This window comes from Mesoplodon densirostris, chromosome 11 (assembly GCF_025265405.1).
Source record: "Mesoplodon densirostris isolate mMesDen1 chromosome 11, mMesDen1 primary haplotype, whole genome shotgun sequence".
NCBI lineage: Eukaryota > Metazoa > Chordata > Mammalia > Artiodactyla > Ziphiidae > Mesoplodon > Mesoplodon densirostris.
The window spans coordinates 18,871,050-18,897,397 of record NC_082671.1 but is presented as its reverse complement, the minus strand read 5'-3'; the positions used below and the strand labels follow the sequence as shown (position 1 = coordinate 18,897,397).

General features: G+C 40.1%; 1 protein-coding gene across 1 annotated transcript; it reads left to right on the top strand.

The window, feature by feature from the left end:
* Positions 1 to 1,845: 1,845 nt before the first annotated feature.
* LDHB (lactate dehydrogenase B) lies at positions 1,846 to 24,372 on the top strand. The gene is made up of 8 exons (XM_060114256.1): positions 1,846 to 1,950; positions 7,968 to 8,102; positions 14,695 to 14,812; positions 16,253 to 16,426; positions 18,339 to 18,512; positions 20,492 to 20,609; positions 22,552 to 22,675; positions 24,005 to 24,372. The coding sequence occupies exons 2-8, from the start codon at positions 7,974 to 7,976 to the stop codon at positions 24,170 to 24,172; spliced, it is 1,005 nt and encodes a 334-aa protein (XP_059970239.1). The 5' UTR covers positions 1,846 to 1,950; positions 7,968 to 7,973; the 3' UTR covers positions 24,173 to 24,372.
* Positions 24,373 to 26,348: the final 1,976 nt, after the last annotated feature.

Genomic DNA, 26,348 nt, shown 5'->3' with positions numbered 1-26,348 from the left:
AGAAAGATCTAGGGTGGCTTCTACATTTCTTGCTAGAGTGACTTGCTCATCTTGCTTCAAACTTGGATTCAAGATGAATGTAATAATACATTTGAGGTTATCCACCAAGCCCTTCCTCCCCCGATCATCATGTTTCAATTTGTAACTAGACTGTGCCTTTAGGGTCATTGAAGTCTCCACTAACTGGCCTCTGTAATTCTGGAGTTTGAGGTTTATCAATTCCTCTAGACACCCCTTTTCTCAGTGGCTGTCCCCCTCCCCTTTTTTTTTGGCTGTGTTGGGTCTTCTTTGCTCCACGTGGGCTTTCTCTTGTTGTGGTGAGCGGGGGCTACCCTTTGTTGCAGTGTGCAGGCTTCTCATTGCAGTGGCTTCTCTTGTTGCAAAGTACAGGCTGTAGGCGTGCGGGCTTCAGTAGTTGTGGCACATGGGCTTAGTTGCTTCGGTGTGTGGGATCTTCCTGGACCAGGGATCGAACCATGTCCCCTGCATTGGCAGGCGGATTCTTTTTTTTTTTGTGGTATGTGGGCTTCTCACTGTTGTGGCCTCTCCCATAGCGGAGCACAGGCTCCAGACGCACAGGCTCTGGACGCACAGGCTCAGCGGGCGCAGCCGCTCTGCGGCATATGGGATCCTCCCGGACCGAGGCATGAACCCGTGTCCCCTGCATCAGCAGGCGGACTCTCAACCACTGTGCCACCAGGGAAGCCTGGCAGGCGGATTCTTAACCATTGCACCAGGGAAGTCCAATGGCTGTTCCCTTTGAATTTTTATTGTATTTTAGCCAAATCTCTGTTACCACATCACATTGTATTGTAATTGAAAGAGTTTGCCTGCTTGTCTATCTCCTAGGGACCGGGAGCATCTCAATAGGCATAGTGATATATCCATTTTTGTACCTTCCATGCTTGACACTGAGATGAAATTAAGGCATAGGATTGATGGCCATTTACCAAAAATAAATAAATACACTAGCAAAAAAATCCCTTTCAAATACAGGGGGTTTTTGAGATTGCTGTACCTGAAAGCATTTTAATAAAGACACACACAACTGAAGCCGAATCTTTAAGATACCTTCACCTGCTTAGTCATTCATTCATCACTCATTTATTCAGTCACTCATTCACCGACACCGTATTGAGGTACGAGGCACTGGGTTGGGTCCTGGAGACACAGAGACGAATGGCAACATGCAGCTTTGGAGTCTCTCAGGGACTAAAAGAAACTGCATTTTACTGGTGGCCCCATTATCTGCCCCCTCAGACCGTACAGATTGATAGAGAACTTCAGAAGGCAGGCCCTAGGCCTCACTGGTTTCGCAGGCAACTAGTAGGTAGTTGTTGCATATTTGATGAGTTAAGGTGGGAAAAACCCTTCCATCAAATAAACTTTATATCGAAGATGACGAGAAATGAAAATCTAATTTTATTTTTAAAAAACATCCAGAAGCAGCAGTTTTATTCCAGGGGAACAAACACACACCACCAGCATCTCAGCTCAGAACAGTGGTCCCCTGAAGTTGACCTGGTATGCAAAACAGAAATTTACTTCTATGGGGAATAAACTTATCCAAACAAGAGCGTGAGAGTCCGAAAGGGTCAAAGGTGGTCACGGTTTAGAAATAACGCAGCCTCTGTGTGGAAAAGTCTGTAACCGCCGTGAGACTGGCTGACAGCGAGGCCGCCTTAGCCGCCAGAAGGTGACCCCCTCAACTGGGCCGAGGGAGGGCGTGGGCGTATTTGAGCCCTTGTCCTTGAAGGGCACTGAGCAAGCCGAGGGGAGGAGTGGGCGGGGCTCGGTTTTCCAATCACAATAGAGGAAGCTCAGAGGCGGCCTAGGGGCGGGCCCCGCCTCCTCCTCCCTCCTTGCGGATACTGCGCTGAAGGAGACGCACGCTGACCTTGTCTTCTTCGTGCGACCGTTACCACCGTCTCGAGAACTTTCTCTCCCCTGGTAGGTTTCTGCTCGGGACCCTGAATCCTGGCTCTCGAGCAGACCGGGTGGGACGTGGAAGGGAATCCTTGTGTAGCAAGACTGGGGGAAGGACCAGGAAGGACATCTGCGCTCCCGGGCCTGTAGCCCTGAGCATCCGGACTCGGGTTGGGGCGGAGGCCGTGCCCTGGGCTGAGGAGCAGGGCGGGGCGGAGGGCTGCGACCGAGCCCCCAGGCTTTGTCCGCCACGCTTCTCGGGGCTCGCCGCCAGCCCGTGTTCTCCCGGGGAACAGACTTGTTCCATTTGCAGGTAATCCCGGGCCCGGCGTGTCCTTGATGGGTTCATGGCGGCCGCATCACCCTCGCTGCCTGCTGGCGGGAGCGCGGACACGTGCTTGAGGAGCTGGGGGAGGGAGAAGGGGCCAGGTGACCCGTGAGGCTGGCGGATCGTGAGCCTGGGGATTGGCGTCCATTACCACGGGAATGGAGAAATGCCCGGCTTTTCGGGGTTGAGGGTGAAGGACGATCTTGGCCCTGCCCTCCAGCCTCTCCCAGGCTGCGGCACACGCAGCCCTTCCCGGAGCGATGGGCCGGCTCGTTTCTGGCCTCTTTTCTTGGTGCTTCGGATGCTTTCTTTATTTGCCAGCTTTGGGTGTTGAGCGTGAGGAAGGCCTAGACTTTTCGCCCTAGAGACCTTGTCCGGGGAGATCCATGTTTGCTGCCTCCCCTTGTGATCTGCGCTGCGGGCGACGAGAGGAAGAGGTGGCCCGTGGGTGGCCTGCACAGCCGCTGCAGCTGGGGCCTGCGGGGGTAGGAGGAGGGGAAGAGCCGGCACTTACTAGTGAAGGTATCGCACGGCAAAACTGGGCTCTTTAAAAGGTTAGTCTGGGGGCTTCCCTGAGGGCTTCCCTGGGGGCGCAGTGGTTGAGAGTCCGCCTGCCGATGCAGGGGACACGGGTTCGTGCCCCGGTCCAGGAGGATCCCACATACCGCGGAACAGCTGGGCCCGTGAGCCATGGCCGCTGAGCCTATTTTAAAAAATAAAGGTTAGTCTGCAAAGTGGAGCTTTGTTGCTGAACTTAAGGCCCGGGTTCATTTCTAATGATTTATATCCACAGAAGGGGCAGGAGGGTGGGGATGTAAAGGACCAAACATCGGAGGTAATTTTTACCGTTTATCATTCTTTTCCCTTACAAGCCGCCACTCTGATCTTGAGGCAGCCCTGTGTATAACATAAAACATTTTCTTCTGATTTCTTACAACTCCTGTTAGAACCCCTGTTAAGGGAGGAAAAAAGAAAATGAAAGCGCTTTTTCTCTAGAAAGATCTGAGAGAAAATCTGCACTTCCTCAAGCTTCTACACTGTCATTTCTGAAATTCCCCAGATAGTTTAAAAGGTGTATCTGGACAACTAATCTGTATTTCTGTTTTGTTTGATTTTTGTTTTCCACTGCTTTACTGGATCCTCTGTATACCTAAAGGATCTTAAACAAACCAACTAGTGAAAATAACATAATAAAGAAAATCTGTGCGTATCTGTTCACCAAGAGAGGTGGCATCCTTCTGATTCTGCGCAATATGCAGGACATGTGTGAATTTCTTTGTTAAGGTCATCTATTTGTGGAGACAGTTAGTTGTACACCATTGTATATTTCTTTTTTCTCTAGCATCCAGGAGAAAACTGCAAATAGGCTTTGTCAAGGCAAAATAATCTTTGAGTTTAGTCCCTCATGTTTGGGGGAAAATAGTTTTTTGGGGAAAAAATAGTTATAGAATGAAATAATTGTTAAACAGTTATCTCCAAATCAAGTACTTTATTCCAACTTGCAGCCTTACCAACTCTTACTTAACATATACAATTACTAAACTAGGTTTTGTTACTTAGTCCTTTGCAGATGAGAAACAAAAAACGAGACTGAAGCAGGGGTACAGTTTGAAACAGGGACATTGTCCTCTAAGTTAACAGTTTAGCATTAAAAGTAAAAGGCAAACACAAATACTAGACATTATAACGGGTTACCATTATAAACGATACTTAATTCCGAAGAAAGGGCTTTTTTATGATCTGTACCCTCTATGTTTAAGAAAGCAGGTTGATACAATACATTTTGCCTTTTGTTTTAGTTATCCAGAACACTCAGCTGATAATCTGATGGCACAGATAAAATTGGTGTTATTGTATAAATGTTTTCTAACAGTTTCCATTTTTTTAACTTTTTAACTTTTCTTTTTTGGCTTTTTCTTTAATGGCTGGAAAGAAACTCACTCAAAGGCTGATATTCTCCTAATGTGACCCCCTGAAAAAAGATTTAATGAGTACCCACCTTCCAATAAGCTTCCAAGGTGCACTAAAAGGAATTCAGAGTGATATTTTCTGCAGATTTTGCATAAACATTATTCATCACTATTGTCACTGTATTTAAGCACACATAGTATGTCCAGTACACTGTGACAAATTTTAAGTGAGACTTCAATAGAAGAAGAAAATAGAACCAATTGGTCCCTATCTTCTAAGAGTGATAATAACAATTGGTAGTAGAAATTATATTCATAACTGGCCATTCTTTTAGCCCAAGCTTAAATATGGGTTAATACTGGGCTCTAACTTAAATAGTTACAAATAAATACTTTATAGGGGGCATAGAAACAAATCCGCTAATCTAAATATAAATATTCATGTTTAGCCAGTAAATGAATGGCCACAAGATAAAATTGTTACAACTTTGTTAAATACTATTAGAAAAGCAAGCACAGGCTGAAGAGACGAACCCCAATTCTAACGGGCTTCATGGAGGTTTTTGTCTTGTTTTTTGTTAATGGGTTAACGTGTTTTTTGTTTTTTTTTTTAAACATCTTTATTGGAGTATAATTGCTTTACAACATTGTGTTAGTTTATGCTTTATAACAAAGTGAATCAGCTATATGTATACACATATGCCCAAATCTCCTCTCTCTTTCATAACCCTCCCACCCTCCCTATCCCACCCTTTTAGGTCCTCACAAAGCACAGAGCTGATCTCCCTTTGATCTCCCTGTGCTATGCGGCTGCTTCCCACTAGATATCTATTTTACATTTGATAGTGTATATATATGTCCATGCCACTCTCTCATTTCGTCCCAGCTTACCCTTCCCCCTCCCTGTGTCCTCAAGTCCATTCTCTACATCTACGTCTTTATTCCTGTCCTGCCCCTAGCTTCTTCAGAATCTTTTTTTTTTTTTTTTTTTTAGATTTCCATATATATATGTTAGCATACGGTATTTGTTTTTCTCTTTCTGACTTAACTTCACTCTGTATGACAGACTCTAGGTCCATCCATCTCACTACAAATAACTCAATTTTGTTTCTTTTTATGGCTGAGTAATATTCCATTGTATATATGTGCCACATCTTCTTTATCCATTCATCTGTCGATGGACACTTAGGTTGCTTCCATATCCTGGCTATTGTAAATAGAGCTGCAATGAACATTGTGGTACATGACTTTTTGAATTATGGTTTTCTCAGGGCCTATGCTCAGTAGTGGGATTGCTGGGTCGTATGGTAGTTCTATTTTTAGTTTTTTAAGGAACCTACATACTGTTCCCCATAGTGGCTATATCAATTTACATTCCCACCAACAGTGCAAGAGGGTTTCCTTTTCTCCACATCGTCTCCAGCATTTATTGTTTCTAGATTTTTTGATGATGGCCATTCTGACTGGTGTGAGGTGATACCTCATTGTAGTTTTGATTTGCATTTCTCTAACGCTTAGTGATGTTGAGCATCCTTTCATGTGTTTGTTGGCCATCTGTATATCTTCTTTGGAGAAATGTCTATTTAGGTCTTCTGCCCATTTTTGGATTCGGTTGGGTTTTTTTTTGGTTTTTTTTTTTTTTTTTTTTTTTTTGATATTGACCTGCCTGTAAATTTTGGAGATTAATCCTTTGTCAGTTGCTTCATTTGCAAATATTTTCTCCCATTCTGAGGGTTGTCTTTTGGTCTTGTTTATGGTTTCCTTTGCTGTGCAAAAGCTTTGAAGTTTCATTAGGTCCCATGTGTTTATTTTTGTCTTTATTTCCATTTCTCTAGGAGGTGGGTCAAAAAGGATCTTGCTGTGATTTATGTCATAGAGTGTTCTGCCTATGTTTTCCTCTAAGAGTTTGAGAGTGTCTGGCCTTACATTTAGGTCTTTAATCCATTTTGAGTTTATTTTTGTGTATGTTGTTACAGAGTGTTCTTTTTTTTTTTTTTAAAGAAGATGTTGGGGGTAGGAGTTTATTAATTTATTTCTTTTTATTTTTGCTGTGTTGGGTCTTCGTTTCTGTGCGAGGGCTTTCTCTAGTTGTGGCAAGTGGGGGCCACTCTTCATCACGGTGCGCGGGCCTCTCACTATCGCGGCCTCTCTTGTTGCGGAGCACAGCCTCCAGACGCACAGGCTCAGTAGTTGTGGCTCACGGGCCTAGTTGCTCTGCGGCATGTGGGATCCTCCCAGACCAGGGCTCGAACCTGTGTCCCCTGCATCAGCAGGCAGACTCCCAACCACTGCGCCACCAGGGAAGCCCAGTTACAGAGTGTTCTAATTTCATTCTTTTACATGTGGCTGTCCAGTTTTCCCAGCACCACTTATTGAAGAGGCTATCTTTTCTCCATTGTATATTCTTGCCTCCTTTATCAAAAATAACGTGACCGGGCCTCCCTGGTGGCGCAAGTGGTTGAGAGTCCGCCTGCCGATGCAGGGGATACGGGTTCGTGCCCCGGTCTGGGAGGATCCCATGTGCCGCGGAGCGGCTGGGCCCGTGAGCCGTGGCCGCTGAGCCTGCGCGTCCGGAGCCTGTGCTCCGCAACGGGGGAGGCCACAGCAGTGAGAGGCCCGCATACCGCAAAAAAAAAAAAAAAAAAAAAAAAAAAATAACGTGACCATATGTATGTGGATTTATCTCTGGGCTTTCTATCCTATTCCATTGATCTATATTTCTGTTTTTGTTCCAGTACCATACTGTCTTGATTACTGTAGCTTTGTAGTATAGTCTGAAGTCAGTGAGCCTGATTCCTCCAGCTCCGTTTTTCTTCCTTAAGATCGCTTTGGCTATTTGGGGTCTTTTGTGTTTCCATACAAATTGTGAATTTTTTTCTTGCTAGTTCTGTGAAAAATGCCATTGGTAGTTTGATAGAGATTGCATTGAATCTGCAGATTGCTTTGGGTAGTATAGTCATTTTCACAATGTTGATTCTTCCAATCCAAGAACATGGTATATCTCTCCATCTGTTTGTATCATCTTTAATTTCTTTCATCAATAGTTTTCTGCATACAGGTCTTTTGTCTACCTAGGTAGGTTTATTCCTAGGTATTTTATTCTTTTTGTTGCAATGGTAAATGGGAGTGTTTCCTTAATTTCTCTTTCAGATTTTTCATCATCAGTGTATAGGTATGCAAGAAATTTCTGTGCATTAATTTTGTATCTTGCTACTTTCCCAAATTCATTGATGAGCTCTAGTAGTTTTCTGGTAGCATCTTTAGGATTCTCTTATGTATAGTATCATGTCATCTGCAAACAGTGACAGCTTTACTTCTTCTTTTCTGATTTGGATTCCTTTTATTTTGTTTTCTTCTCTGATTGCTGTGGATAAAACTTCCAAAACTATGTTGAATAATAATGGTGAGAGTGGACAGCCTTGTCTTGTTCCTGATCTTAGAGGAAATGGTTTCAGTTTTTCACCATTGAGAACGATTTTGGCTGTGGGTTTGTCTTATATGGCCTTTATTATGCTGAGGTAAGTTCTCTCTATGCCTACTTTGTGGAGGGTTTTTTATCACAAATGTGTTGAATTTTGTTGAAACCTTTTTCTTCATCTATTGAGATGATCATGTGGTTTTTCTCCTTCAATTTGTTAATATGGTTTATCATTGTTTTTTTTTTAATATATTCTGTGCTCTAGGATACCATTATTCTCCTTTTAACATATATTTTAGTTCAAACTTGCAACAGTAACATTACAGATTCCCACGCAGGTTTCTCATGTGGACACATGTATAATATTTTGATTATTTTCTTTCAGGGCACAATGGCAACTCTTAAGGAAAAACTGATCGCACCAGTTGCAGAAGAAGAGGCAACGGTCCCAAACAATAAGGTCACTGTAGTGGGTGTTGGACAAGTTGGTATGGCATGTGCCATCAGCATTCTGGGAAAGGTATGTACTTTCAAGAACACCATACATACTAATGAGAACCTACTGTATAGCACAGGGAACTCTACTCAGTGCTCTGTGGTGACCTAAATGGGAAGGAAATCCAAAAAAGAGGGGTTATATGTGTACGTATAGCTGATTCACTTTGCTTTACAGCAGAAACTAACACAACATTGTAAAGCAACTATACTGCAATAAAAATTAATTAAAAAACAAAAACAAAAAAACACCATACGTGATAGGTAATTTCAGCATGTGTATACAGTCTCTTTAGGTATCTGAGAATTTGATTGTACCTTTAAAAGATTTTTTTTTCCTGAATAATTTGAAATAAGTTGTAGGCATCGTGATACTTCATCTTTAAAAACACATTAGTATGTATTTCCTGAGAGAATGACATTCTTCCTATCTGACACAATAGAGTTACTGTGCTCAGGAAATTTAATACTGATGACATGCTATTATCTAATATACAGTACCCAGATTAAAAGTTCTCCATCTATCAAAATCCTGCCTTTTCTCCCCTAATCCAAGATCATATTTTTATATACTTGTCATGTCTCTTTCTTCTTCTTTAATCTGGAACTGAGCCATTCTTTGTCTGTCATGTAATTGATATGTTTGTAGAGTCCCCATCGGTTCTGTGGGATGCCCCTCAATTTATGTTGGTCTGATGTTTCCTTGTAATTGGGTTCAGGTTAGATTTGGGAGGTGGGGTGGTGGCATGTCCTTCACAATGCATCACAATTTTGTCTCATGACTAGTGGTGCCCAAGAGTCCTCTGGTTGAAGTGATAACTGTCAGATTTTTCCACTGCAAAGGTCCCTTAACCCTCTATAGTTAATAAGTAATCTGCACAGTCGCTTTTTGAGGTCATGGAAATATCCTATTATTCCCCTCAGACCCCCACCCAGTCATTTTATTTTGAAATAATTCCAAATTTATAGAAAAATTTGCAAGAGTATAAAAAAAATAAAACTTCCATATTCACTTCACCCATGTTTATCAATTCTTAACATATTTGTGTGTGTGTGTGTAGGTGTGGGTGCACGCACGTGCACACACGTGTATGGACTTTTTTCTGAACCATTAGAGAATAAATGCAAACGTGCCCTTCCTTTCCTTCTGTCTGTCGGAGTACATTTCCTCAAAACAGGACATTCTCACATAGCTCAGTTGTCAACATCACATTTAACCCTGACAACGTGCCACTAGCGCCCCCTGCCCCTCCAGATTATATTTTCCCCAGATACCTCCACAGACTTTTAGTCTGCTTCCTGTATTCTTACTTACCGCATTGAATTGATCCTTGTTCTGTCTGAAGGCTGTCTGAAATGTTTTTTAGGGGAACCCCTCCCCTCAGTGCTGCCTGGCCTTCAGTAGAGCACACTGTCCATTTGTATTGTATGTGAAGGCTGCTTGAATGACTCCTAGCCAAGCATATTTCTATTTACAAAATTTAAATTCTAAAGCAACAAATTCTGAATCCTCACTGAGGAAAACGTCATCAAAGACATCAACTAAAATATGTAGTGTACACCAATGAAAGTTTTGTTCTTTTGCATTTTTTTCTTGCTAGTTCTCATTGGCTAGGTTCCCCTGATTTAGGAGAGCTGCTTCCCAAATTACAGGGAATTTAAATAATCCCAATTTAGTGTTCATCCTTCATACCAGTAAAAATGAAAAGTATTCCAGCTTACCTTTCTTTTAAAATATGTACTGTATTTGAAGTGGTTTGACTAAAATGCTTCATTTTAAACAACAATCTCAAGAAATGGGAACTGTTCATATCTTATTTCCAGATGAGGTAGCTGAGGCTTCATTAGATTAAGTGGCCTGCCTATTGTCACACAGCTGGTAATGGTGGAGCTGTATTTTGAGCCCAGGACTCTGAACTCTTAACCATGGTGACTCTGCAGTTTCTTTTCATTCTATGCTAGTATTGGTGCAGTTAAAGACGTGTATTTTTTTTTAATTGAAGTATAGTTGATTTACAGTGTTGTGTTAGTTTCAAGTGTACAGCAAAGTGATTCAGTTACATCTTTTTCAGATTCTTTTCCATTATAGGTTATTACAAAATATTGAGTATAGTTCCCTGTATAATACAGTAGGTCCTTGTTTACCTATTTTATATATAGTAGTGTGCATATGTTAATCCCAAGCTCCTACTTTATCTCTCCCATCCCCCCAGACATGAATGTATTACTAAAACACTAGCTAAAGATTTTTCATTCCTCCTGCTAATCTCAAAATTTGGATTTTCAGGAAACTATATCTGAGCTGTCATGATTCTATAAGGAGTACCTCGGTGATTGTTTTAAATGTAAATTTAAAATCCTCTTGGGTAAATAATTTAGTTGAGACTCTTCTCTCTGCAGTTATATAATACTTTGGCCCAATTCTAGTGCTCGAGAGAACAGACTGGGCCCCTAACACAGTAGGAATCTTCCAATTGAGCTGCTGCGAAGGAAGGACTGCCTGTCGAAATACCATTTTATTACTCAGAAGTGTTTAAATCTTCTTTTAATGGGGAAGAATTAGAGTCAAAGTTGTTATTACTCTTTGGTAAGGATTATAAACCCCACTGGTTCAATAAGAAGGGGAGGTAACAGTGCTATTTTGTCAGATGTCTGCATGTTACCTTATTCCTCTAGAAAAGTTCTAGGGGATATTGTCATCTGTATATTATTTTGGAAAAGGACAAACTCAGAAAGATTAAGCCCCTTGATTAAGATCTCAGAGATCCTAAGTGCCAGATCCAGTCTCTGAGTCCATCACCAGTGTGCTTTGCAGAGGACACACGCTGCTTTGGCCCAGAAAGTGAACAAAGCTGGGGCACCGGAGACAGAGGCTGAGAAGGCCCACGCCTTAACTGGGCCCGTGGAGGCAGCTGAGGCTCCCGAGTACAACGTCCACCATTACAAAGACACCGGTGTTTTCTGCTTCTCTTGCCCACTCTCCCCAGCCTCATTGCCAACATGGAAACCATAGTGAGCTTTTATAAAAATAGCTTCCCTACTTAGAACTTCCTGATAGTGTAACCATGCACGTCAACTACACGCATGCATAATATGCGATGAGGCGTCAAGGATCTTTCCCTGCCTGTCTCTCAGAGCAAGGCGGGGTGCACACCTCCAGGGGGCAGCATTCAGAGGGTCAGGAGCGCCTTTCCGGTGCAATGTGGAGGTGCTGTCTCTGACTTCATCTCTTACCTCTGCCCTCTTTCTTCGAAACACCAAGCTCATGGCTGCGTAAACCCTTTTAGTACTTGATTTCCCTTCCCCGGAATGACTGCTCTAGACCATCAGAGTTCACTCCGTCCCATCACTCACGTCACGCTTTTTTGGGCAGGCCTTCCCTGACTGTCCAATACCAAGTAAGCGTCCTTCCCTTCCCTTTAACTTCACCCTGCCTTGCCCTGTTTATAGCACTTCCATTATCAGAGTCCTCTTAAACTGTTTGCTTCACTCCTGTTCCCTTCCTGGTACATTCCATGAGGGCAGGAACTTTGCCAGATTTGTTCATTACTCTATTCCTCATTAGTAGAATAATGCCTGGCACATTCAGTAGTGAATATGTATTAAATAAATGGATATTCCCGCTATTACGAAGAAACTGCACTTACATCTGGTCAGATTTTGATCATAGCTTTTCCTTTTTCGTGGCTTCTCCTGCCACCCCTACCAATCACAAGCTCTGTGTTTTGGCTGCCAAGATCCCATCGTGTTGTCAAGGTCATACAGAGGTTCCCTGCAGTTATTCCACCCTTAGCCTCTGTGCAGCTGTTTTTGGTTTGAGTGTCTGTTCTTGATTCAGTCAACTGTAGCCACATTCTTGTGGTACAAACCCAGCATAAGGAGTCTCTTAGAAGGAGCAATGTAATTACATACTGCAAAGTAGTTTTTGCAGTGCAAGACTTGGCCTAAAAGTGAGACTTAATTAGAATTTGGTGTCTGTACAAGAATAGACAGGTTAATGTAACAGACTCAAAGCCCAGAAACAGGACCAAAGAGTATTTAATGAAAAGTGGCATTCCAGAAGAGAAGAAAAACAAATTATTGAATAAATGGTGCTTGTCCATTTAGCTAATTATTTGGAAAAAGTTATACCTTTTCCTCCCACAAAATGTCATGCAAACTAAACACTTGAATATAAAAATGCAGCCATCAAATATTAAGCCACTGACAGCAGTAATTTACTAGGTAAGAGGGCCAAGAGGTAGATTATGGCTGTGTCTTGTCCACATGGAACTTTAGATTAAGAGACAATTTTTGTAGTATGTTAAACAAGGTTTCAGCAGCAACGTTCTTGGCTTCTAATTGATCTTGTTCCTTAATAAGCTACTGCTTTTGCGATGAATCTAACCCTTGATGTATCAAACATTTTAAAATATATTTACAGCGTATGTGAAATATACATATGGCTAGTATACACTATGTGAATGCAGAAGGAGATTTCTTTAAGCCAAAGTGTCAGTACTTAGTCACACGTCTTCTATATGCCTGCCTCCCACTGGGAGGATATTTAGTCCCACAGATGCAGCTAAATTCAGAGCTGCAATTATTTTCTCAAAGTGTTAGATCTCTTCCTTCCTTGCCAGCTGACTATGCACTTTGCAGAGAATTCTCTACCCACTGAAACAAAACACAGGATCTGAGATCCTGTGACATCCTTTTCCACTTAAGCCCGAAATTGTTGTGCCCCGTTGACTTTCACAGCACCCATGTGATGTTCCCAAAATAAGAGTGACGTTCCTGGTGCTCAGGACCTTGACGGAATGATTATTACGTTCTCTTGTATGGCTTTAGGGCTTCAGAAACACAAATGAGGGTTTTGTGTGGTCTTGTCAGAGGCTGCAGAGGAACGAAACCACTTTTTTTTTTTTTTTTTTTTTTTTTTTTTTTTGCGGTACGCGGGCCTCTCACCGATGTGGCCTCTCCCGTTGCGGAGCACAGGCTTCGGACGCGCAGGCTCAGCGGCCATGGCTCACGGGCCCAGCCGCCCCACGGCACGTGGGATCTTCCCGGACCAGGGCACGAACCCGCGTCCCCTGCATCGGCAGGCGGACTCCCAACCACTGCGCCACCAGGGAAGCCCAGAAACCATTTTTAAAGTGTTGAAACATGAGTTTAAGTGAAAATGGGTGAACATTAATGCCAGTATTTGACATACATGGAAATGAGAAAATATTTACCAAGTAACCCCCAGCCCATAAAAGGGTCATTTCAGAAGCTTGCAAGTGAATCAGTTGCTTGGAACTAAGAACACATTCAGTCACAGGGAGGCTTGAGTCTCAGGGAAACCCTCACAAACAGGCCTATTGCAGCTCACTGCTTGAGCCCAGCTGCCACTGGACTTCTAGAAGCGGGACAGTGTTCATTCCTTGGCTCCTACGGGGAGCGGGACCTGCTTTGTTGGCAGCTTCGCTGGGTCAGGTTTTCTTATTGGCTGCCTCACCCCTCTTTGCTTCTCCCTCTGCTGCTGAATACCTTACTGACCCCTCCAGTTCCACCCTGGCTTATTCTATCGTAGCCTTCAAAATGCTTCCTGAACCCCAGTTACTTAATGCTTTTTTCCCATCAACCCCCTTTACCCTTTACCTAGCTCATCTCACTATCCTTCAAAGAGGTATTTGCATTGTTAAGTGTGTTATATCATATTAGGCTAATTATTTTGCTAGCAGCCCGGTTTTTTGCTAAAACCAGTAAAGGCCAGGATTCGGGTGGTGTTTCAATGGGAAGGATAACTACTAAAGAGTTTGTAAATTATGAGTTTTCACAAGACAACCAACTTTAAAAGCTGAAAAGTTATTTAGGTGCAATTAGATTGACACCCTTCCCCCTTCATTTTTCTGAGAAGAAAAGGTTGACTTGCTGAAGAATGGACATGATTATTGATTTACGGTTTTTCTTGGGATGGGTAGCACAGGTGACGGTTGGAATAGAAAACAAGAGAACTCTGAGACTGGGCAAGTTTGGTTGATCATGCATAGAGAATTCATTAACCCTGGAGCCCTGTGTCCATGACTCCTTCTTTTCCCCACCAGGATATTCGAGTTGGTCAGAGCCAACCTGAGGATTCCTAGCTTCAACCAGGGCTTCAAAGCCAGCTCTAAAGTGAACTCAACCTCTTGATGGTTTTAAACTAAATCTGCCTTCTCAAAAACCCCTCCAAACTGGGGGGGGGGGGTGACCTTCGGGATGGACACACTGCCCAAGGTTGTTTCTAGGTCTTTGTCTCTTTTTCACCACCATCCCCCATGAATATGAAAACTTGTGCACCCTGAGGCCACTTTTGAGCCACATTGGTTTCATGTCTGCAGATTCTTAAAGCAATTTGTATCATGCTCATTGAATGCCAGTTGGGTACCAGAAGGTGAAATTCTGAAAAATTGGTATCTTAAATATTAATAGTTTGTTATTTAAGACATTTTATCATGAAATTGTTTAAAGAGCACACCTAACTCCATGGTAGAATTCTTCTCTAGGTTTTTAGACATTGGTTACTTTGCCATTCCAACAGTCTCTGGCTTGTACTGGCAGCTGAGGTATCCTAGAGTGGCTTCGAGTCCTAACAGCTGTTTTTGTGTTTGTAGTCTCTGACTGATGAGCTTGCTCTTGTGGATGTTTTGGAAGATAAACTCAAAGGAGAAATGATGGACCTGCAGCATGGGAGCTTATTCCTTCAGACACCAAAAATTGTGGCAGACAAAGGTAGTCTCATTTCATGCCCAAAGTGATCATATAATAAATTGATATCCTCACTCCTTTATAGAAGATCGGTTTTCCCATCCTGGTGAATCTAGTGTTGGTAGTTTCTCCTTTCCTTCTGGGTCCAATTCATCCTCAAAAACAAACATAATTGTTACCTCTGTAGTCCCTCTCCCACTGCCTTCCACATATTTAGTACATAACATTTTAGGAAATTGAATCCTAATGCTTGTTTACACATACCTGAGAACGGGGATGTTTTAGATCTGAAAAAAATATTGCACAAGGTAATTTGAGTGCCTTGAAGAAACTAACTTAATTCATATTCTAGCCATCTTTGTTCTGGATTAATGGATTTATGCTGTGACACTGTCACCACAGCATGGCTGTGCCTACAGATGTAGAAATGTGGGCCCAAAATAATTCCTAACAATACTACTAATAATAGCTGTTATTCATTGAATTATTAGCATTCTGGGTATGCTAATGTGAAACTTTGCATATCTCATCTTCACAGCAACCCTATGAGAGATGGATACTATTAACCTCCATTTTATGGAAGAGGAAGCTGATACAGTATTAGTAACTGAAAAGTCACATAGGGACATGGTTTAATTATATGAATCTCCATAGCTATTGAGTCTAATGACCACATCAAATCAAAATGTTTATGATTTGGGAAAGGGTGCTCTTCCTTGAGGAAAAAAATAAAATATTTTCTAGAGAAACTCACTGCTAAAAATGAATAAGCTTCTTTAAAATATTGAGTGTTAGAAATTAAATTCTAGCCAAGAACACTGGAGTGCCTTCCTTCCCCCCTCATAGATTGAATTGACATTATAAGTCTGCAGTTACCTTTAAATTGCTTTTTTGTTGGAGGGCTGCCTATTGAACTTTGGACTCACTGTGTTTATGCTTTGTATTATTACTGACAATACAGTCTTCTCTAAAGCCAATAGCATTTTGCATTTGTTAGCCGGAAACATAATTTAGGGTCATGTTTACTTCCTGAGTCTATTTTCTGAGTCAGTGTTATGGTTGGAATGTTTCCACATCACTCAAGGAGGAAGAAGCCACAGAACATTGGTGTTGCAACTCAACACCTTATACAGAAAATGTAATTCTCACGTACGTCTGGGAGCTTATGTATAGATTCCTAGAGCATATTTTTTGTTCTTTGTTTCTTTGCGGTACGCGGGCCTCTCACTCTTGTGGCCTCTCCCGTTGCGGAGCACAGGCTCTGGATGCGCAGGCTCAGCGGCCATGGCTCACGGGCCCAGCCACTCGGTGGCTTGTGGGATCTTCCTGGACCAGGGCACAAACCCGTGTCGCTGCATCGGCAGGCGGACTCTCAACCACTGCGCCACCTGGGAAGCCCCATATTATGCAACATGTTTTGATGAAGAGTTGTATGTAAAGTACTTTTTTCCCCTCTCCTTCAAGATTACTCTGTGACTGCCAATTCCAAGATCGTGGTGGTAACTGCAGGAGTTCGCCAGCAAGAGGGAGAAAGTCGTCTGAATCTGGTGCAGAGGAATGTTAATGTCTTCAAGTTCATCATTCCTCAGATCGTCAAGTACAGTCCTGACTGCATCATAATTGTGGTTTCTAACCCAGGTATTACTATAATGCCTTAAGGTTCAGTTTTGTTAAATTCAATATTTTGGATTTTTTTTTTTTAACTTAAAAAAGTCTGTTCTGGTGTCTGCTGGCAGGAGCAATTCATGTGTCTTCCTTTTTTGGCCACAAAAGAGTGGTGTTTGCAAAACCAATGACACTGTCCCAGGCCACATGCTTAAGAATGTGAGAAGAGTTTTATATAAAGCAATTTCATCTGCTGTTTTATCTGGCTTTGTTGTAAAGTCTAAAAGCTTTTAAACTTTTCTATCAAGATTATCCCGGGATGCATAATGAAGCATTTGAATGGGACTCCAATTTGGATGAAATATTTTAGCATATTTGACCTTCTGTTTTCCAGAAAATGGTTTCTAGTCTTCTTATTTATTTCTAAAATTCTTGAAAATTGAGTTGATTGAATTTGAAGAGTTTAAGAAAGCCATTAATTAGTCTAGGTTTAAAGATAGAAATAGACTGTATTGATGGACAAATACATGCTTAACATCAAATGTTGTAACTTGAAAACTTCTGGTTAGAAAGAATTGCACTTTTTCAACCCCAACAGTCAAACTTCACTCTCTATTTCACACTTCTTTCGCCTATAATTTGCCATCAAGCTTACTATTTACTGGTGAGCACAGTAGATACAGTGATAAAATGGTAAAGCTAATTATCTCTGACACTTCACATTGAGAAAGATTGTGAATAAGAGCCAAGAAAATCCTTATAATTTATGGGGGTTTTGTTGTTGTTTGTTTGTTTGTTTGCTTGTTTTAGCTGCACTGTGTGGCTTGTGGGATCTTAGTCCCAGACCAGGGATTGAACCCTGGCCCTCAGCAATGAAAGTACAGAGTCCTAACCATTGGACCACCAGGGAATTCCCTAATTTATGGGATATTGAGAGTTGGGAGCCAGCAAGGCCAGATATTATTTTAGTATTATTCTCTGTAATCCTGGATTAAGAGTTTCCTAAATAGTTCAACCTTGCATCTAAAACTTCTCATACATAGAGGGTGGCAGATAGATGTAGAACATGAATGACAAACAGGAGGCACATATGAAGTTGTGCCACATCCTGTGCTTAAGGCAGACAGTATTAACTGGTTATACAGCTTTTCCAGGTATAGCTTCAAAGTCTTAACCCTCCAGGGAGTCACTCCTACTGAGTCAAAGTTGCCAAGGAAAAGTTTATAATATCCAGGCCAAAATGACCTTAAAATATCTCTACCGGTGTCTATATATGAGAGTGGAGGTGGAGACTTGCCTTCCTTGTGTGCACGTTTTCCTGCTTTTTACAGCTTAGCCTGTAAGTGCTGTGATCTTCTCTAGCCCAGCAGGTTTTAGCTTTGCAGTCTCTGTGCCACACAAGAATAAAGGCTGTGTCATAGAATTCCTTTCATTAAATAGTAGAAAATGTTAATACCCTGTATTATCACAGTTGTTTACTGACTAGTATCTTGTTCCCAGGGAAATTTATAGCAGCATGCCTTGGTAGTTTAGTAACTGATAGCTTTTGGTTTCTGATGACAGTTGTTATAATCATGGAATGTTAGCATTGGAAGAAACTTAAGTGACGAACTAACTCAACTCCTTTTCTCTTTCTTTCCATATATAGTAAATTAATCTGCAAGACTCTTATTATTCTTGTTTCAAGTAATAATGTAAATAAAACCCACAATATTGCATTTCCCATGTTTTACAATCTCTCTTACTATAAAACTTAAGTTTTTTTCCTGTCTTTCTAACTCCCATTATCTCTCATTATGAAAAGTCAAGTATATATATCTTTCTGGCCACATCTTATTTGGAGGATGAGGCAGTGTGAGAGGAGTAAACCAGGGAACCCATTAATTGACATAGCAGTTGAAATCAGTTTTGATGTACTTACATAGATTATTTTTTAAATTTTTAGTGGACATTCTCACATATGTTACCTGGAAACTAAGTGGATTACCCAAGCACCGTGTGATTGGAAGTGGATGTAATCTGGATTCTGCTAGATTTCGCTATCTTGTGGCTGAAAAACTTGGCATTCATCCCAGCAGCTGCCACGGATGGATTTTGGGAGAACATGGCGACTCAAGTGGTAAAAAAAAAAAAGAAAAGAAAAAAAGGACAATATTTACTGCGTACTTATGTGGTGTTCTTGCCATTCTGACTGACTTGTTTGTTTTTACATTATATTTTCTATATTTTCACATACTTCACATTACTAATAAGTAATTGTGGGAGGTTACTTTGATACTGGCTAGGTAAATACCTGATTCCTCATCAACTTTTTGCCTGCTAAGTTTAGCATCCACTTACGATTCTTGCCTAAATAAATTATGATGGTTGTCAAACATGATATTCTAATTCCATCATTTCGTCTTAAACATTGAATTTTATACATTGAATAGGCTTATGGTGTAAAACTGTCATAATCCAAAACATAATGATAATCTTTGTTTTACTAAATTCACTTTTGCCCAATATGCAAGGGGCTATTTTCTCCCTAAAAGGTTAAGGTGTAAATTTTCTTTTGAATTTAGTGAGTTAGTACTGTGATTTTGATAGAGTTTACTTTGGTACTGTAAGAATTTCGTCTTGAAATTATTGCATTGGTGCTTTCTTATATGATGATGCTGACCTTTTTTTTTTCTGACACATTGTACCACTTCATTCAAGAGTTTCTCATGTCCAAGGATTTTCCTGAATTTATATGCTATATAAATTAGTACATGTCTGGTGTACAGTAAAAACTCAGTGCTAGTTATCACAATTGCTAGAAACACAGATCTGGAAGTGACCTTACATGTTGAAGATCCTTTAGCTGGCTAGTGGCATAACTGCAGCTAGAATCATGTCTTCTGATTCCTATCCAATGTTTTATTTACTCATTACTGTGTCATTTTTTCCAAAACATCTTCCCCCCCCATTTCCATATTGATCTATACTGTGTACATAAAATGAAAGAGAATTAAACTATGCTCACTTAGGCATGATCATGTAGATTTCATAGTCTTCAGCAAAAACCAGGAAAATGCTGTAGTTTTCTCAACAGTTACTCTGAATTAGCAAAAGTTGTGGACTGAAACATGGTCTTGTTTGGCCGTGGGCAGCTTTGCCCTTCACAGTTGGTTCTAGCCTTTACCCCAGGGCTCTGCTCTTATTTTCTGAATCTAAGTGTTTTCCTTCAAAGGTCCCTAAGGAACACATACTTATTTTTCAAGGTCCGGTTCAAACGCATATTTTTTGTAGTGCTTTCTGACATTCGATTTTCCCCTACATTAAGTAGACCCTTATTTATGTTTTATTACACTTTCTTCATCCCTCCGTAAGAACATATCCCATTGCTTTAGTGTCCTTTACTAACTGTTTCTCCTAGTAAATTCTCAACTTGTCCGTGGTACAGAGCATATTTTAATCCATCTTTATATGCGTTTTGGCTGGGCAAGAGGTGTTCAGAATAGGTAACGGGGTGTTTTGGTGCATCAAAGCCTCCAAAAGATATAGTCAATGATAACACCTTTGTCTGCTATGCCTTTGGGGGCATTCTTGGAAGGAAATATTTGATGCAGTTAAGACCAGAGCAATTCATTGTGGTTACATGGAGTTTCTTTCCAGAAATGGACTGAACTTAGAGCATGATAAGAGAAAATTAGATGATACTTGGGTTTTTTCCAAGAATTCTTTTGTTTTTTAGTTCACTCTAGGAATAAAGGGGGCTTATATTTGAAAAATAAGCAGGAAAAAAGTTAAGAATTCCTCAAACCCGAAGTTTAGAATAGTCCCAAACTAGAATCCCTTAGGATTTCACAAACCTAAGGAAAGGCAAGTATTTCATAATGTCTGTAAACTTTACCCAGCAATTCTGTTTGCGCCCAAATGGTTGAAAGTTAAAAGTTCAGATTTGAAGGCAAATGTCAGCCTTTATGGGGAAGTATATTTGGAGTCAGTTGTCATTGGAGCAGTAAGTGGGTAACTTGAAGCAGGGGTGAAATCTGAACTAAGAGAAGTAAAGATTTTTTAAAAATAAGGTCAGAGATAGATAAAATGTTTGTGTATTTATCTTTTCCCCCACAGTGGCTGTGTGGAGTGGGGTGAATGTGGCAGGTGTTTCTCTCCAGGAACTGAATCCAGAAATGGGAACGGACAATGATAGTGAAAATTGGAAGGAAGTGCACAAGATGGTGGTTGAAAGGTACGTAGGAAGGAGCTTGATTTAAGACAATTAGTATCATGTTAGACAAAACTGTGAACACTTCCCATGGCTGCCTGTTCAGATAAACTTAAAAGTTTTTTCTTTTGTTTTTGCTTTTTTTTCCGTTTTTTCTTTTTTTAAATTACCCTTTGTTTGGGGGGGGTTGTTTTTTTCTTTTTATTATTTTTTCTTTCTATTTTTTGTTATATTTTTCTTGCTATTTTTTCTTATCTTTTAGATAAACTCAATATATAATAGTAAATATGCGGCTATTATCTTGTGAAATAGGCAAGACTAACTTATACTGGTCAAATTTGCTATGCTGGTCCCCCTAGGGAAAGCAAATATTTTTCTAGAGAAATTCTATTGCAGGAGTAACAGGAGTGGGATATGGAATTAACAAGTGAGAAAGGCTTTCAAAATACCTACTTATGTGTTGACACATACAGTTGGCTTATTTAGAAAAGTAAACCTAGACACTATTAGTGTCATAATTGCATTAAATAATACTTACTGATTGGTTGCTGAAAATGTTTAAGCTGTGCTGTATTTATCTTTCCACACCCAACCAAGGAGGTCCTCCTCTCCTTCTTTGAAACTGCCTTTTGTTACTGTCTTCTCTTTCTATGACCTTCATGTTTATCCTAAAATAAGGTGTCATGTTGGACCAGAGTAAAGAATGTGGGCTGAGATTGAAATTATAGCACTGACACTAACTAACTGTATAGTCTTGGGAAACCATTTAACCCTTAAGCTGAATCTCAGTTTTCTCCTCTGTAAAGTCATAAGGTATTTGTTATTGTAAAAATCGAGTTAAATCACACATACTTATCATTGATAAGCATTCAAGAAACGTTAGCTTCTATTTTCAGAGAATTGTTGTTACAAGGCTAACTGATGTCTCAAATATGGAATCATTTTGTTTAGTTCAACTTTATTTTATTGTTGGCTGTGTTGGGTCTTCGTTGCTGTGCGCAGGCTTTCTCTGGTTGCAGCAAGCGGGGGCTACTCTTCGTTGCGGTGTGCAGGCTTCTCACTGTGGTGGCTTCTCTTGTTGCGGAGCTTGGGCTCTAGGCTCGCGGGCTTCAGTAGCTGTGGCTTGTGGGCTGTAGAGCGCAGGCTCAGTAGTTGCGGCACACAGGCTTAGTTGCTTCGCGGCATATGGGATCTTCCCGGACCAGGGCTTGAACCCATGTCCCCTGCATTGGCAAGCGGATTCTTAACCACTGCACCACCAGGGAAGTCCAACCCTTTATTTTATAAACGAGAAAACTAGGGCTCACCCAGGTAATATAACTTGCCCAGGTTCTTTTAATTGGTGATAGATTGCATTAAATCCCAATTTTTTAATACCCAGTTAACTCCTGCTACCTAATTCTCAAGTACAAGTAAGTGCCTTTGTGGGTTTCAAAGGGTATAATATGTGCTCAGAAAGTTGCCGGGCAAGGTGTTGCCATTACTTTTCTCTTAATTTAGTTGGTCATAGTATTTTAGGTGACAATGGTTCGTGGCCTCAAATGGACCTGAAAATCAAAGTATATTTTGTCCTTTGAATGTGAAGGTTCTTTTACTTTCATTGTTCCCTGATTTCATTAATATCTTTGGAAATATTGATGTTTATGAATAAGAAGATTGGTTGGAAAATGTACATTTTACCTCTGTGACTTTATAGTCATTTATACAATAAACTACTTAAATTTGTCAAAGCATTTACATAGCACCTACCATGTAGTTTTAAAATTTTAAACATTTTACATATATGTTAACTCATTTAACAAACTTATGAAGTAGATACCATTGTTATCCTTATTTTACCGAAGCGGACACTGAGACAGGTAGATTAAATAATTTACCCAAGATTACACAGTTAAGAGACAGCAGGAGTCAAACCCAAAGAGTCTGGTGTCAATTATCTCTTTTATGAATTTTTTTTTTCCCTTAGTGCCTATGAAGTCATCAAGCTAAAAGGATACACCAACTGGGCTATTGGATTAAGTGTGGCTGATCTTATTGAATCTATGTTGAAAAATCTATCCAGGATTCACCCAGTGTCAACAATGGTGAAGGTAAACTGTTATAAAATATTATGATTTCTAGTCGAGTATTCTATACGTAGATTCATTTTAAGAGGGATGAGATAATGTCTCAGTCCACAGTTATTTTTTCATCTCAACGTTTTATGGAAACCTTTCTCCTTTCCAACAGAAGTTTAGGACAATGAGAGCAAAAATTTGTAGAGACATTGAATGCATTTTTACATTTCTCCCTTGTATGATGTGGCTAATTAAATATTAACTCTGAATCTTATTTGGCATATTCTCAGATGATCATCTGAATAAGTTTAATAGTTTCATTTCAAGTTGGTATATTAAACTATAGATTGTCTTTGATGTATGTAGCATTTGATACCTTAACAAATTTAGTTTAATTCAAAAGCTGTGGAACAGTTAAGTAGAAATTGATTATTTTAAAATAAAACTAAAATTGTATTAAAACATTGTCTAAGCTAATGAACTCATTTTCTACAAGTCAACAGCAGGGGTGAAAATGTAAGGGGGGAACTGCAGTAGATTCAAAGAAACTAAGAAGTAAATATAGAAATGTTGGGGCGGTAGAACACAGTGTCAGATGTTTTGGGGGTTTTTGTTGTTTTGGGGTTTTTTTTATACTATGGCAAAAAAAATTAAAAGCAAGTATGGCAAAAATTGGATAATTGCTGAGTCTTAGAGTGCATATATATAGGAGTTTGTTTATTCCCTACACTTTGGTGTATATACAAAAACTTTCGAAGTTAATTTAAAAAAATATTAAACTGACTTGATTAATATACTAAAGTAATTAAATTAATTATGTAGTTAAATTGACCCTCTGAGTAATTTACTTAATACAAACCGGTAAAGTGTTTTGGGAATTGTATGATTTCTTTCAGCAACTCTTGGGTGTTGCAAGAATCTTGCCTTTGAGTGGCATCCAACTACTTTCCTGGACCTTGTAGGTCGGCTACTACCTGAAATTCTCTCCTTAACTAAAGAATTTTAAGAAACTTAAAATTTCATGAAAAGAAGCCCAGTGAGAAGAACCACATTTGAATGTGATTTGAATTTTAAGACATAATCCAATTCTATTAAAGTGTATTGAAGCAGAGAGGTATCAATAAGTTCAATAAAGTACATACAATTCTAGTTTTATCATAGTGTGTATTTGTATATTCTATGTATAAAATCTAATTAGAAACACAAGTATTAGAGATATATAGGCCTGTAAGTGATAAAAACTAAAGAATGAGTTTATGCTTATCAAATTTCCTGCAGTTCTTCCTGTTCAAACTCAGTACCTGTGATCATTCTTACCTGTGGTTTCATTTCCTCATCTCATTGCTTTTCTTGTTCTGGCAGGGGATGTATGGCATTGAGAATGAAGTCTTCTTGAGCCTTCCATGTATCCTGAATGCTCGGGGGTTAACCAGTGTTATCAGCCAGAAGCTGAAGGATGATGAGGTTGCACAACTCAAGAAAAGTGCAGACACCCTCTGGGACATCCAGAAGGACCTAAAGGACCTGTGACTTCTGGCTGCCAGGCTGTAGAAACTTAAAACTACAGTGTGATTAACCACGAGCCTTTAGTTTTCATCCCTGTACATGGAGCACAGTCTGCTCTTATCTTCCTAAGTATGTGAATCTGGGCTCCCAGAATCAAAGCCCAAGCTTGGTTTAATGCTTGCAAGATGAGTCCTTGAACAAATAAAATTAACTATAGTAGTGTGCTTCTGTCTCTGGAATTCCTTCTTTAATGGTTTCCGAAAGATTTCAGTCTGTTTTTCAAATAATTCTTCCCCCCCTACATCATAAATTTCCCTAAATTCTATCATCTACATTCCATCTTCTACTTCTTTCGCCAAACAGCACTACAATTCTTTGTCACAACCTGTACTATGATTTTGTTGTTGTCCTGAGAATATGGTTACCATTTTTTTTTGAGGACTTTATTTTTTTGGGAGCAGGTTTAGTTTCACAGCCAAATTGAGAGGAAGATACAGAGATTTCCCATAAACACTTGCTTCCATACATGCATAGTCTCCCGTTATCGACATCACTCACTGGAGTGGTATGTTTGTTACAGTCAATGAACCAACATTGACACATCATCCAAAGCCTGTCATTTACTTTACAGTTCATTCTTGGTGTTGTGCATTCTGTGGGCTTGGACAAATGTTTTATGACATGTATCCATCGTTAAAATATCACGGTATTTTCACTGCCCTAAAAATCCTGAGGTTATCATTTTAAGGTTACCACTGAAGAAAGAACTAGAACCAATGGATGACATTTACAAGGAAATCCATTTTATTTCTCTAAAAGGAAGAACCTCTAAAACAGCTTTCTAAAGTAGGGATTAACTTTGTTAGAGTTGGTTCTGTTTGATAATGAAGAAAAATGAAAGTTTGGACTGAATTATCCAGATCCAGGCTACTGGGAGACAGCATAATTGGGGGGTTAAGAGGGGGACTTATAGCAGACTTCCTTTAACAAAGAGTTTCTACTTTACATGGAATATCTAAGGGTCAGTTTTTTAGGTAGTGTTAAAAACATGGACTTTGTTATTACGTAAACCTGGATTTCATTGATTAACTGCAATTTGGGGCAAGTTACGTACTTGACCACTCCTATGCCTCAATTTTCTTAACCTATGAAGTAGTGGTAATAATGCTACCTCTTCAATATGGTGTATGAATTAAATAAGAAAATGTAAAACTCAGCACAATGCTTGGTTCTAATAGTAAGCAAGTAGTGCTACTGTTCTAAGTGATTTACATATATATTAACTCATCTAAGTCATCCTAACTATAAGGTAGTGTTTCTCCACCTTGGCACTATTATTTGGGGCTGGGATATTCTGTACTGTGGGGACTGCATGGTGCATCATGGGATGTTTGGCAGCATCCCTAGCATCTACCCACTAGATGCCAGTCACACCCCTCTCCCCAGTTGTGTCAACCCCAAAATGCATCCTGGGGAGCAAAATCACCCCTGGTTGAGAATCACTGCTCTAAAGTATTTGAATCCTCACTTTACAGATGAAACAAACACACAGAGGTCACACAGCTACTAAGTAGCAGATTTGGGGTTCAACCCAAGCATTGTAGCTCCTTAACCTGTGCTCTGAAGCACAGTGTGCTACTACTGCTGTAAATATTAGTTACCGTTACATTTCTGTATCTTTAGCATTTATAAAATAATATCAAAATCATTCTCTCATTTAATGCTCCAGCATATTATGAGGATATTATTGCATTGCAGAAAGGGAGACTAAACCAGAGGTACTAAATACGTTTCTCAGGTCACATTTCCAAAATGACTCAATCTTACCTACTGCATAGCACAGAGAACTATACTCAATATTTTGTAATATCCTATAAGGGAAAGAATCTGAAAAAATATATATCTGAATCACTGTGCTATATATTGAGTTGGCCAAAACATTTGTTCGGGTTTTTCCGTAAGATCTTATGGAAAACCCAAACGAAGTTTTTGGCCAACCCAATACATGAAACTAACATTGTAACTCAACTATATTGCAATTTTAAAAAATGACAATCTTTTGGGATGATAATCATACATCTAGCTAGATGTAAGGAGAAAGGTTATTTTAATTTATGTCTGTGATTCATTGTTCTAACATTTGTGAATACTGAATTTACAACAAGCCAGTGATTTCCAAGCTTGAATTTCATAGACCAGT

Bases quoted from the DNA above. Each gene is read 5' to 3' on its own strand.
- LDHB (XM_060114256.1), top strand. From the start codon at position 7,974: ATGGCAACTCTTAAGGAAAAACTGATCGCACCAGTTGCAGAAGAAGAG. The intron at 14,813-16,252 runs GTAGTCTCATTT...CTCTCCTTCAAG, and splicing joins AAAAATTGTGGCAGACAAAG to ATTACTCTGTGACTGCCAAT. The intron at 22,676-24,004 runs GTAAACTGTTAT...TTGTTCTGGCAG, and splicing joins CAGTGTCAACAATGGTGAAG to GGGATGTATGGCATTGAGAA.